This window comes from Podarcis pityusensis (genome assembly GCF_964106645.2).
Source record: "Podarcis pityusensis genome assembly, chromosome: 4".
NCBI classification, from domain to species: domain Eukaryota; kingdom Metazoa; phylum Chordata; class Lepidosauria; order Squamata; family Lacertidae; genus Podarcis; species Podarcis pityusensis.
Window position 1 is genome coordinate 54,296,276 of NC_138027.1, and position 12,538 is coordinate 54,308,813.

The 12,538-nt window shown below is 38.2% G+C and overlaps 1 protein-coding gene across 3 annotated transcripts in view; it reads left to right on the forward strand.

The window, feature by feature from the left end:
• SIM2 (SIM bHLH transcription factor 2) overlaps positions 1-12,538 on the forward strand; it is a 51,409-nt gene that overhangs the window by 20,561 nt on the left and 18,310 nt on the right. For 2 of the 3 annotated variants that reach the window (XM_081004428.1, XM_081004429.1), the window contains exons 3-4: positions 2,484-2,573; positions 6,068-6,176. In XM_081004428.1, the coding sequence (XP_080860554.1) occupies positions 2,484-2,573; positions 6,068-6,176 (199 nt within the window). Of the gene's footprint in view, positions 1-2,483; positions 2,574-6,067; positions 6,177-11,408; positions 11,901-12,538 lie in introns of those variants that run through there. The other variant, XM_081004430.1, reaches the window with a different exon arrangement.

The following is a 12,538-nucleotide window of genomic DNA, read 5'->3' on the forward strand; positions in this document are numbered from 1 at the left end:
ATGGGGTTTACTCCTAGGTAAGGGGGTTAGTGTTGCACCCTTGGTTCTTAAACTTTTCAACCACATTTTACTAGCAGATTGACATTTGCAGGGCCTTCTGAAACTTGAATAACAGACACTGTATGATAAAGGTTTCCATATCTTAATCATTATTTTCACTAATTTCCATTGGATAGTGGGGTGTATATAATTGTAACACATTAACAAATGCTTTGCCATTGATGTAGAATGAGGTGTATAATGATCTTTTTGCTGGAATGTAACCTGTTTTGAAAATGACTTTAATGAAAACAGAAATTGATTCACATCCTTAAAGTATACTTTATTTGTCATAATGTTGTTGCATAGAAAGTCAACTTCATGAAAAATAGTGTATACTTTAAGAAAAAAAACTTTTAGAACATCTTTGTTGACAAAAATCAAATATATGTTTAAACAAAATGTGATATAAATTAATCTTTCAAAAATATAGTTTGGCACACAGTAAGAAGCTTAGTGACATCTATTTATTTGCTAGCTATTTAAAAATGTGTATCTTACCTCTTATGCTTGAGATGGTTTGCAGTAATTAATATTTATAACATATCTGCAACTTCTTAATTTACTATTTTCAAATTGTGTTTAACACAAAATAATGATGTAATACTATTTAAAATGTCCAGTTATTTATGAATTATAAATGTTGTTTTTAAGACATGCAGCTACTTTACTGAAAATATGTGTGCTTTCACCTTTGAGCAAAGAAGGGAGGGGAGTGCCACGTATTTAAAGAGCCACTAAAAGTAAGGTTTTCTAATGGAAGTGCCAATGCAGCCTAACTATAACATCGGGGAACAAATTGCTAGTTTATGAGGAATGTTTTAAAGCAATGTTTTATTTAAGAAAGCAGTGATTTCTTCCCCATGTTAATACTGCTACAAAGTTTTGTTTATGTTCAGAAGAAGGGGGGCGGGAATGAAACCAAAGAGTAATCTGGTTCTAATTACATGCTGTAAAAGTAGAGTAGGTCAGAGAATAATTTGGAATATTTTTTATTGGGGTAACATTGAACTTGCCCCTCTGTTGCAGACTTTTATTACTTTCCTTTTGTTTCAGCATCTTAAAATATGAACTAGTAAATATAAAAGGCAATTGTTTTATCTATGTACAGTATTTAGAAATACATTTCCCTTTTCAAATGTAGACCTCTTTCCCTCCATATGGAGAATTCTTATGGTCTAATCACACTTGCGTAGAGGTGGGTTTTGTTTTAATGAACATTTGGTCCTCTGATAAGCAGTAACTTCTAAGGTCTTAGACAGAGGTCTTTCTCAGCCTGCCTACCTGAGATGCTTTAACTGGCAATTTAACTTGAGACCTTTGATGCTCTGCTGTTGAGTTGTGGCACCTCTCTCAGTCATTGCGCCATTCTGATTGGCAGGCTTTTTTGAACTTTACCTGCCTTGCTACCTGAGATTCTTCAAAAGGCAATGCCAGGGATTAAACCTGGGACCTGCTGCATACGAAATGGTATTCTAGTGCATTAAGGTTCTTCCCTGAGATCAGCAGAGCTTGCTTCCAAATACATGTTTCTGGGACTGAGATGCTTTTCCTTTTGTGACTCATATCCGAATCCTCAAAATGGTGTTTGGAAGCAGATTTAAATCTACTCATGTGATCAGGATTAGCGTTTTTAAAATACAACAGTATTCTTTAATTTTTGCTGAGCCTTCATTTTATCTTATTGGTTAAAATATGCAATATTAGGTCCCAAGCAATAACTATAGAATCAGTCAAAGTAGCATATTGCAGAGTTACTTGTGAACAATTATATAAGGTAGTTTTAACTTTCAAGGGGTTTCCCTTCTATCGTTTTTGAAATTATGGTTTCATAAAACTTATTTATGAAACATTCATGTTCTTTTCATTACAAGTTTCAAAGGAGCCACTTGTCAGATTATTCTATACTCACGAAACCCTCAATAAAAATAGTCAGAAGAATGTAAAACATCACTCAGGAATCATTAAAACTGTAAATAGTGATAAGTTATTTCTACCAATTAATTGGGATTGGTTTCCCCCATAAGAACTCAGGATTTTTGCTAAGTACTATAATAACTCAATATCAACATGAGAATGTTAAATTTGCTGCTGCTGTAAAACTAGCATATGTAAGGAGAGACTGAGTTAGATTTAACTTTTTATAGTGTGTGTATAATAGTAATTGGGCAGCACCAATTATATAATACAGTTAAATCTGTTTTAATTTTATTATTGTATACTTAATTTTATTATTTACCTGCTTATAAATCATTTTGGGATGTTTTAGTGGGAAGTGATACACATATTTAATCAACCTAACCTAGTCTTCATCAAGCCAAATTGGGTAATATGTTTTAAAATATATGTTCTTCTGTAGGGGGAAATAAAAAAAACTTATCACAAGCAACTTGACTGTATATTGTAAGTGGTAAGATTTTATTACATTTCTTTCTCTTTTGCAGACTCTGGATGGGTTTGTTTTTGTGGTATCATCTGATGGCAAAATAATGTATATCTCAGAAACTGCTTCTGTTCATCTAGGTTTATCACAGGTAGGAGCAAGTTCTGTCCCCCCACTGAATGATGATGTTCTTCCTTTGAATTGATTTTCATTGTTGTTTTTTTAAGTTAAATAATTCACACAGCTTATCACTGTAAAGGAAAAACTTTGCATTTGGCTTGTTACTTATATACATTTTGAAACTAAGAATGCAGTCTACAAAAGTGCTTTGCTAACTCTACTCACCCTTGTGCTACTAAAGCCCCCTGGAAGCTGGATACAGCAGAGTCCACTTGTCATAAAATTACAGCAAGTACTGCCTATTCCTAGCTGGGTGTTGTTGCAAATGGCCATTGGCCAGAGCAGTGGTATAGATCTCTAGAAAAAAAGTGGAAATTTCCAGTCTGTGTTTTGAATTGTATGCAGTAAGAATAGAAGAACTGCTGGATCTGACCAAAGGCCCATCCATCTCACAGTGGCCAACCAGATGCCTATAGGAAGTCCACAAGCAGGAACTGAGTGCAACAGCAGTCTCTCCACTTGTAGTGTTAGCTGCTGTGAAAACAGAGGAAACCTGAGTTTTATAGTAAATGTGCTTTAGGAAAAAATAAAAAGGGAGCAGATTTATGAGTGTTCACATGGAATTCAGGCAATTTTTCTTGAGTTTTGCCAGCCTTGTGGCCTTTTCAGTAAAGCGTTTTATATGTTTATGGTAGAACTCATAAAACCAGGTTTACTACTGTTCTGCTCAAACGTTAGTGTTTGGGGTTTTAGGGCACTGTTACATTTGTTCATTTTAAAGGTAACTAACAATTTCTTAAATGTATGTTCAACTGAAAACAATGGGATTTACTTTCAAGTACATGTGTTTAGAATAAAGCAATTCTATTTCTGTTAGCAAGCTGAATTGGGATGTGATACAGCATTTTGAAATATTTGTGCCCAAAACTTGTAATTAGCCCATGTTTAATTGTTTGAAAAGTTATTCTTTAGCAACCTTAGGTTGCAATCATATACCACTTAGTGCAATTTCCTTCTGATGTAGAGGATTGTGCCATTTATCAACACTGGATGTTCCCACTATCATGGAAATATTTTTTTTCCTGAAACCTGGGTGAAGTGCTGCTGATTCAGTAAACAGTAAAGAGGGTGTTTATTTTCATGTGTGGAGTGGCTCTTACAGAATGCTCCCATGTGGGCCTTAAAGTGCATGGTGGGTCAGTATTAGCTTGCCAGCTTCATTTTGCAGGCTTCTCCTTGTAGCCTTGAGCGAAGATCCACATATTTGCTTTGACTTTTACTAATTAGAGACAGATTGTTATTTATCTTAATAAAAGATTTAAGAATGGTATGTAACTATTTAAGAACTCACTGATAGGACAAGGGACCTGAGGTAGAGTCTGGAATCGTATTGCCTAGGCACCACTAAGAGGGGAAGGGCAAGGCAGCAGAAGCAACCTGCTTGCTGTTTCCTCAGGGGCAATTAACAATTGGGCACTAAGGTTTTTTGCAGGACCATTTTTGTCATTGTTGGACCTTTTGAAATAATTTCCTTTTCTGTGATTAGAAAAGACCTCTGTACTAGACTTGTCCCTGACATGACACCATGTTCACCAGTTGCCTACACAGTAAAAACCAACTTTCTAGCTATTTTTTTTTAGTAACTTCTCATTTCTTTTCAAAAGTGCTCTGCTTTGGTGACATCTGCTTTTCTCTGAGACTCTCAGAGGAAAGCAGACACCAATAGAATGAGGGAGTTCTTTGGTGGAAAAAATAAAAGTAAAAGAAAGCAACTAGTTGTGTTAGTAGTAGCAGATCCCTAAATGGAGGCATGGCAAGGAGGTATGTGAGGTCTAGAGGCACTCTTAAAAAACTTTTGACTGTTTTGGTATTCTGGGGAGAGGATTCCCCTCACTTTTTCTGTGCGCCAATACTGTATAGGTAAAGAGGTAATTCTATACATGTGATGCCTTGTTAAGAGACTATAAGGTATGACTATGTCTGTTCTACCCTTCCCCAAGTTCTTTCTGTCTCTGATTTCTACTATAGCTGCCTATTCTGCCTTTTCAAACCACCTTTCCTCTTTCCAGTTTCTATCCTTCACTCCCTAAAAATGTTCATTGTGCAAACTGTGTTGCCTCTTTCACTCTCCTGTCTGCAATACTCTACCTTCTTTTTTTACCCTTTTTTCCTTTTGAGAACAATAAGTAGGAAAATATATTTTGGAATAATGGCTTTGGGTAAAACACTGTCTCTTTTGCATTTACAGCCTCTTTCCCAACAAAGCTAGAAGCAGTGAGCTGTGTTATGTTAGGTCTGATTTGGGGTAATTCTTCCTTCTTGGAAAGGACACAGAGATGCAAACCGATACTACTACTTGTTTCCATGTGGGTGGATCTGCCCCTGCTTATATACCACTTGTTTCCTCAAAACTGGAATGAAGGCCCACAGGACAAGACTGAATAAGCATTCACATAGCTGTTAGCCAGATGAAAGGCTGCATTCTCTGGCTTATAAAATGTACTGAGGGACAGCTTTTAAAACTTTAACTTGGTTGAGATTCCAATCTCTAAATGAATCTATGCCTTAATTCAGTAAAGCAAGGCACATGCTTGTAGAAAACACATGAGTTCAACCACATATTTAAATTTAGACCTGTTGTTAACTAGTTAACTACTGAGAACTGTGAAGTCTAATTCACAAACTTGTTAAAGCTGCTTTTCATTCCAACCCTAAATGTCCTAGTTCTGGTTGGGACTCAATCAGAATACTAGTCTCATGAAGAAACGGTTGAACCTGTGACTCTTAATAGCTCATCCAGACCATGATAAAAAGGACTGTTTTGCAGTTTTAACCTACTAAATGCTAACTGCAATGGTAAAATTTGCATAAGGTGTGAATTCACCTTTATAGAAAAGCTAGCTATGTCAGTTGTATGAGGAATCATGAGTTCAAATGGATGGTGTATACACTGTTCCCAAGCTCAATGTAACAGCCACACTGCCAGGGCTGTGTGAGCATAGTGCTTTAGGAAAAGACCAAACTCTGATTAGCCTTTGAGAAATGAGTTGGGCTATTCATTTCTCCCCTACCACCCTCCATCCAAGCTCTGATCACACATTTTTAAAAAGGGGGTTATGCCACTTAGAGGTTTTTTTCATTGTGAAAAATCACGGGAACTAAACATTCTATTTCATTGTTATCTCCTCCAGCAACAACTGTTTGAATCTAGAGCTCAAAATAGGGTCATACTTAACACTGAATATATTTTTTTTGGTGTAATTAGTATTTACATAGATCACAGTCTTCAAGTCATGTATACTGCAACTGAACCTTTTTTTTGCTCATGATAAGACAAAACAACTTGTAGAACATGGCTATTGGTTGATAGCTGCTTTTGGTCCAGGAAGATGATAGGAGTGTTAGAAATGCAGTGGTGTATTTGTAAATCATATGTATATTACATACAAGAGACCTCTGAAACATAATACTAAAAGGAAAAAAAATCTGCTATAGTTCTGAATGTATTAAATATATTCTTGACAGGTGGAACTCACCGGTAATAGCATTTATGAGTATATACATCCATCAGACCATGATGAAATGACAGCGGTTCTAACAGCTCACCAGCCTCTTCATCCTCATCTCTTACAAGGTACTTCCATATGATATGACCATATACAAGTAAAAAGGATGATGAGATGTAGTGCTGATCTTAACATGCTAACACTTAATCCACTGAAATTTACAATTGTAAAAAGCGTTCCTGGCCAAGTGTTGTATCTAGCTATATTGATGTAGCATCTTTCATCCCATTCCAAATTGTGAAAATAATATTAAAACTTCATTCTTCAGCACATCTAGTTGCAATAATAGGTTTGTTCACAGTGATGAAACTTTAAGTTGTAAACTACAGTTATGAAATAATAAATGACTTTGCTCTGTGAACAAGGGTATAGTAGGTATGGAGTTGTGAAAAATGCTTTGTGACCATTTGGCAACAAACAGAACATTCTGAAGTTTTATGTGATCCTTCTTCAAAACACATAGAAATGGGAGAGAGCAAGTAAGATTGATTTCATTCCATCACCTCAGGGATGATTCAGGGTTGCATGAAAGCTAAACATAATTTCACAGAAGGGGCTAAAGTATCTTGTTAAATAGTCATGTGCAATCTGAATGTACAAGCACAAATTCATTACATAAAATAGCCACTGCCTCCTTTTTTAGTACCATGACGTATAGCAGAGCAAACCATTTAAATGTCCATAGGACATATTTGTAAATCTTTTTTGAAGTTGGACATGTCTTTGAATTTCCAGGGAAATGGGATAATTTAAGATACATACTTGATTAAAACAAGAACAATTCACTTATTTGAAATTCCATTGACGAGATCAAATGAGTATTTTATCTTTAATGTGTATTTGATAATTGGCATCTCAGTTCAAACTGGATGTAAATAAATATGTGGCTTTAGATGAGTCTGTTTTATGTTCTCTCTTAATATCTGGATTGTCTGATCTTCAAAGTATCAGCAATCTACTTGATGTATGGGTAAGACAAAGGTACACAAATGACATGGAGCATGATTTCTTTTGTCACATGTGGAGAGTTTCTTATAAGGCCTGGTAAATGTCTGTTCTTTCCTTCCACCTCTTTGTCATATATGCACCAGCCATTACATTGGAATAGTGCAGAAGGTCTGGATACACTAGAACCATGCTGACCTTTTGTTCTGAGTATTGGCCAGTACATGGTCTCCAAGAGGGAAAGGAGAAACACAACATTCGTCGCCCCTCTGATGGTGGCTACACATGGAGATGAATTGTCCCTTTGGTTTTAATTCATTAAGTATCACACATTGTCCAGTAGCAGGCCATGTATCTGGAAAATACTGTCTAGAGTTTTATTTGCAAATTTTCTTTAAAAAGTGCTTAATACAGTGGTACCTCTAGTTGTGGACTTAATCCGTTTCGGGGTGCCGTTTGCATCCCGAAAAGTCCACAACTAGAGTGCCTTTTCTGCGCATGTGCGTGGTGCGATTGAGCACTTCTGTGCATGCTCGAAGCACGCAGATCGCTTCTGCACATGTGCAGGCGGCGAACCCGGAAGCAAACACTTCCGGGTTTGCCGCATTCGTAAGCTGAAAGTCCATAACAAGAGTGGAACGCAACACGAGGTATGACTGTAATTCAAAGAGAACAGATGTTTTTCCAGTTTTTGTGGCTAGAAATGGTCTGAGTAGTAGCAGTCTAGAGGATCAAACACTATTATTATCTGCAAGCCACTCCCAGGATGGCTGAATTTACACTGGGGGGAATTACAAAAAACATAGGTGTTGAGGTAGGGAGCAGTAAACTGACCATTTAAGTTAGCTGTAATATTTGTTTAGCAAACTTTGAGATGTTTGGAATGTGGCTCTCCTTCTTGGAGTGGGATCTCCTAAGGAAGACCTAAACCCCAGGAAGGGGAATGTTGCTTGAAACTCTGGAGTGGGTTTCTTGTTTTGCTTTCTGGTTGAATTCACAAAGCTACTAATCTGAGCGCCAGGTAGGTGTATGTGTGTTTGTGTTGTTGCACATGAACTTACTGGTTTAGTTATAAAGCGGGCAGGGAGGTTTTCCATGAAAAGGAGCATGCAGGGTGTGGAGGAAAACCTCCCTTCCTCATCCTTACCTGTCTGCATTCCTTTAAGAGGTTTTCTCTGTGCTGTACTTCTAGTATTGGAGCTAGACAAGGAAAAGGATAGGTTTCCTTCCCATACATACTCCTTTTGTCATAACTCCCACTACCCCTCACTTGTCCTTTAGGGACGTGGGTGGTGCTGTGGTCTAAACCACTGAGTCTCTTGGGCTTGCTGATCGGAAGGTCAGTGGTTCGAATCCATGTGAGCTCTGGCACTCTCCATGGTGTCCCGTTGCGCCAGAAGTCGTTTAATCATGCTGGCAACATGACCCAGAAGGCTGCCTGCTGGCTCCCTTGGCCTGAAAAGTGAGATGAGCACCACACCCCATAGTCACCTTTGACTGGACTTAAGCGTCCAGGGGTCCATTACCTTTTACCTTACTTGTCCTTTAACTTGAAGCAGCAGGTATATGTTCTTAGAAGACTCAGTGAGTTGACAGTTCTTCAATGGAAATTCAGTGATTTGACAATGATTACACTGGGCAACAATTTTTTACTTTTTGAATGTTGTCTAGATTTCTACAACTGATTTAGGGTATTTTTGCACTGCTGAATCAGGAAATGGCATCCGTTTCTCTCCATCAGGTCAGGTTTACTGTAAACTGAATGGTGGGCATTGATAAAGGTAAGTACACGTAAATTGCATGTTGCTTCACCATTTTTCAAACTTCAGGGCTTGAACTTCCGTTTCTTGGAACTCCTGGAATGCTCAGTGGCAGGGAGGTCTCTCTTCAGAGTCCAACAGTAGTCAGCCATCATGACTGCGTCCCAGCGACCCTGATACCTGGTCTCCATCTCTTTCATGTCCTGATGCAATCTCTCCCCCTGCTCGTCACTCACTGAACCCAGGTTCTCAGGAAACCGGTCCATATGTGAAAATAGGCAGTACATCTTGACGCTCATGTTGCAGCCCAGGTTTCTGAAAGCAGTCAGCATGTTGTTGACAAGTTCTGCGTAGTTTCTGGCCTTATTGTTGCCAAGAAAGGTCTTCACTACCAGAACAAATGCCTTCCACGCTTCCAGTTCCACTTCGTTCATTGAGTTTCCGAACTCTGGATCTCTGATGAGCTGACGGATCTGAGGACCGTCAAAGATGCCAGCTTTCAACTTCTCCATGGTCAATCCTGGAGAAGCCTGGCACAAGTAAGTGAAGCAGTCACCATCCTTGTCCAGAGCCTTGGTGCACTGCTTGATTAAGCCAAGCTTGATGTGCAGCGGTGGGAATAGTATTCTGTCTCTGTCCACCAGAGGGTCGTTGATGACGTTCCTTTCTTTGCAAGGCACCAATTCCTTCCACAAAGGCCAGTCCTTCTTCGTGTAATGCTGAGCACAGTCCCTACTATCTCACATGCACAGAAAACATGGGTACTTGGTGAAGCCAGATTGTTGTCCCAACAAAAAGTTCACCATCTTCAGGTCAACACAAATAAACCACTTATGCTGATCATAACCAATTTTCTCCAGCACATACTTCACCGCTGCATAGTTCTCCTTCAGTGTACTCGAGTGAGCCAGGGGTATAGAGGCAAACTGGTTGCCATTGTGTAGCAGAACACATTTCAGTGATCGCTTGCTGCTGTCAATGAACAGTCTCCAATCTTTGGGTTTGTACTGTGGCACTCCAAGCTTGAGCAGAAGCTGCACAATATCTGCACAGTACACCAAGTCCTTCTCTTCCAAGAAAAAACGGAGGTACTCTTGATGCCTGTTGCGGAAGAAGCTGATGCGAGCACTGTCAGAGAGGAGGTTTTTTTCCTTCAATCTGGATGCCAACAGTTCGGCAGAGACCTTTGACAAGCTGAGGTTGCGAACTAGATCATTCAACTCCTTTTGGGAAAATGGATGTGGAGCATCATCTTCAAGAACCACTTCTTCTTCTTCATGTCCTTCAACACTGGAGGCATCTTCGTCACTAATGTCAGGAGGTTCTCCGAAGATAGGCACTGGAATTTCATCACAATGAGCTACAGGACGACGTGCTGATTGAAGATCAGGATACTTGAGGCTGCTCCGGTTCTTTCTGTTGATCCCAGCCGCACCAATTTATGGAAGATTTCGACGTTTTATGAGTTCAAACTGATCCCTTTTCGACATAATCACCCAGAACTATCGGACCTGAATTCTTCTTGTCATTAAAATAATCATTTCCAATCAAAACAATTATTCGACATGGCATTTTACCCCCACCAACTTCTTCTAAAATGCTCCACTCAAGCGTACATGTGAACAAAAACATAAAAAAATGACATGTGGCCATATCTCAAAAACTTGACCTGATTGAGCAAAACCAATGTGATTTTTGGATTCAGCGCATCAGATTCATCCTAAATCAACTGAAAAAACGCAGACAAAAAAATTGTTGTTGACCAGTGTTATTTAAGGGCCAGCAGTAGCAGCTGGGTGAGAATACAGTGCAAAAAACAAAACAAAAAACAGTGGCAGGATCACTCAAGTGGATTTATTGCTAAACAATTGACAAAGATGCCGAGATCCTGATCCTGCAGAGGTTTAAAAGTTTCAAGGTTTCAACTGTGGCCATGTTTCCTAAGTGTATTTTAGATTGGCTGCTCTTTCTCAGAATGTAGGCTATAGCATCAAGGGTCTTTAGCTACCAGTTAGATTGCTGCAGCTGCTGACTCGAAAAAAAAATGTAGCAGACTATGAGACACCTTGCAGAAAAAGATTTTCTAGTTTGTTATTCTAATGTCATCTTTTACTTAATGTGTTGAAGTAAAGGTATGGCTTACATATTCATGTTTTGTATGTAACATGTTAAGTCAGCTAGTTAGATAGATCTTCAGGATTTTATAGATGTTAGGCCAATAGATTTGTGTGGGTTTTTTTTTAGTTTATGAACCTAGCTCTTGGGTGGCTCAGGAGTTACATAGCTTCATAGGTTTGGGAAACTTCTTGCTATCTATAGATTAGGGATGGATCAACACATTTCTGGTGTGTGTTGGTTCACATATGATCATAAATCTGTTAAATATAAGCACCAATTCTGTGAATTGGCCATATTTTTACTGTTACTTGTAGCACAATACTACTCTTAATGTCATATTTTATAAATTGCTTCCTGGTCATTGACCGTATTAAAGATATTTGATTTGATCATAAATCTGTTTCTGCAACTATCTGCAATTTTTTAAAAGCAAAAATAATCACATTAATGTATTATTATTTTTATAAAAGACACATTTTGAACGCATTTTATCCTAAAATACACATTTTTGTGTGCATTTCGGTACATTTTTTTGAGCTGATACCTGTATTGCAAAATGGGAGAAGTATGAAAACAGAAGGATAACTGCGTTCTGATCCACGTATTAGTCTGGTAAGTGCAAATCTAGTCAGTTTGCTTAAAAATGAAGACCAAACAAAATCCTCAAGCAATTCAAGGATAGGTGGGTAGGTCATTTCTCTCTCTCGTAGTTTGTCTGCAGGGGATATCAACCTGCTAGCTGTATGGAGCTGCATTATCTTTACAATTCTATGATCTCTCACCAGGCAGCTTATTGCAATTGTCTAGCTAGCAAGGATGTGCTCTGTGTGGCACAGGTCCTTGAGGAAAGAAAAAATGAATGCAGTCGGCAGGAGGTAGCAAGTTGTGCATAGATGTAGGGTGCCCAAATATTTGCGCAAGGGCTAAGTATCCATGTGCCTCCAACATGTCCAGAAAAGAACATGGAAGGTGAGAATTAATATCTTGCTCTAATTTCTAGCAGAACCAGTAAGGATATGGTTGGATCTTAGTACAGATGTCATAAAGTCAATTTTTAGTGAGTTTACATGTGTATTGTTCATATTTGTAAGCCGTTTGTTGTGAAGAACTATTGTTTTTCATGTAGGTATGTTACATGGAAGAAAGTGAAAGCATGTAAACGCCTTAATTTGGTGGAAGCAGCACAGAAATGTCAACTTCTTAATCCATAGGAAATAAATTTAGGCTGTGATTGTATGCTTAGCTGGGAGTAAGTTCTACTGAACTTGGTGAAGTTACTTCTGAGTAGACATGCACAGGATCACACTGTTTCTCAATTTGCTGGAATGTGGAAGTCCTCATCAAGGGGGTTTGGGAAGTTACTAAGGGAAGTATAATTCTGCATTTAAATAAAGCATCTTAATTGCAAATAAAATTATATTATTAAAATCATTTTTTAACAATGGAATATAGTTTGAAACCCTGTGCTCCAATTTGACCATAAATTTCAAACACCTAAATATTCAGAGATAATGAAATGAACATCTCTGTGTGAGATGGGTGTCTTTGCTACACTAAATAAGGCAGTTTTCAGTCAACTCGTTAAAAAATCTATGCTGGACCCAGAC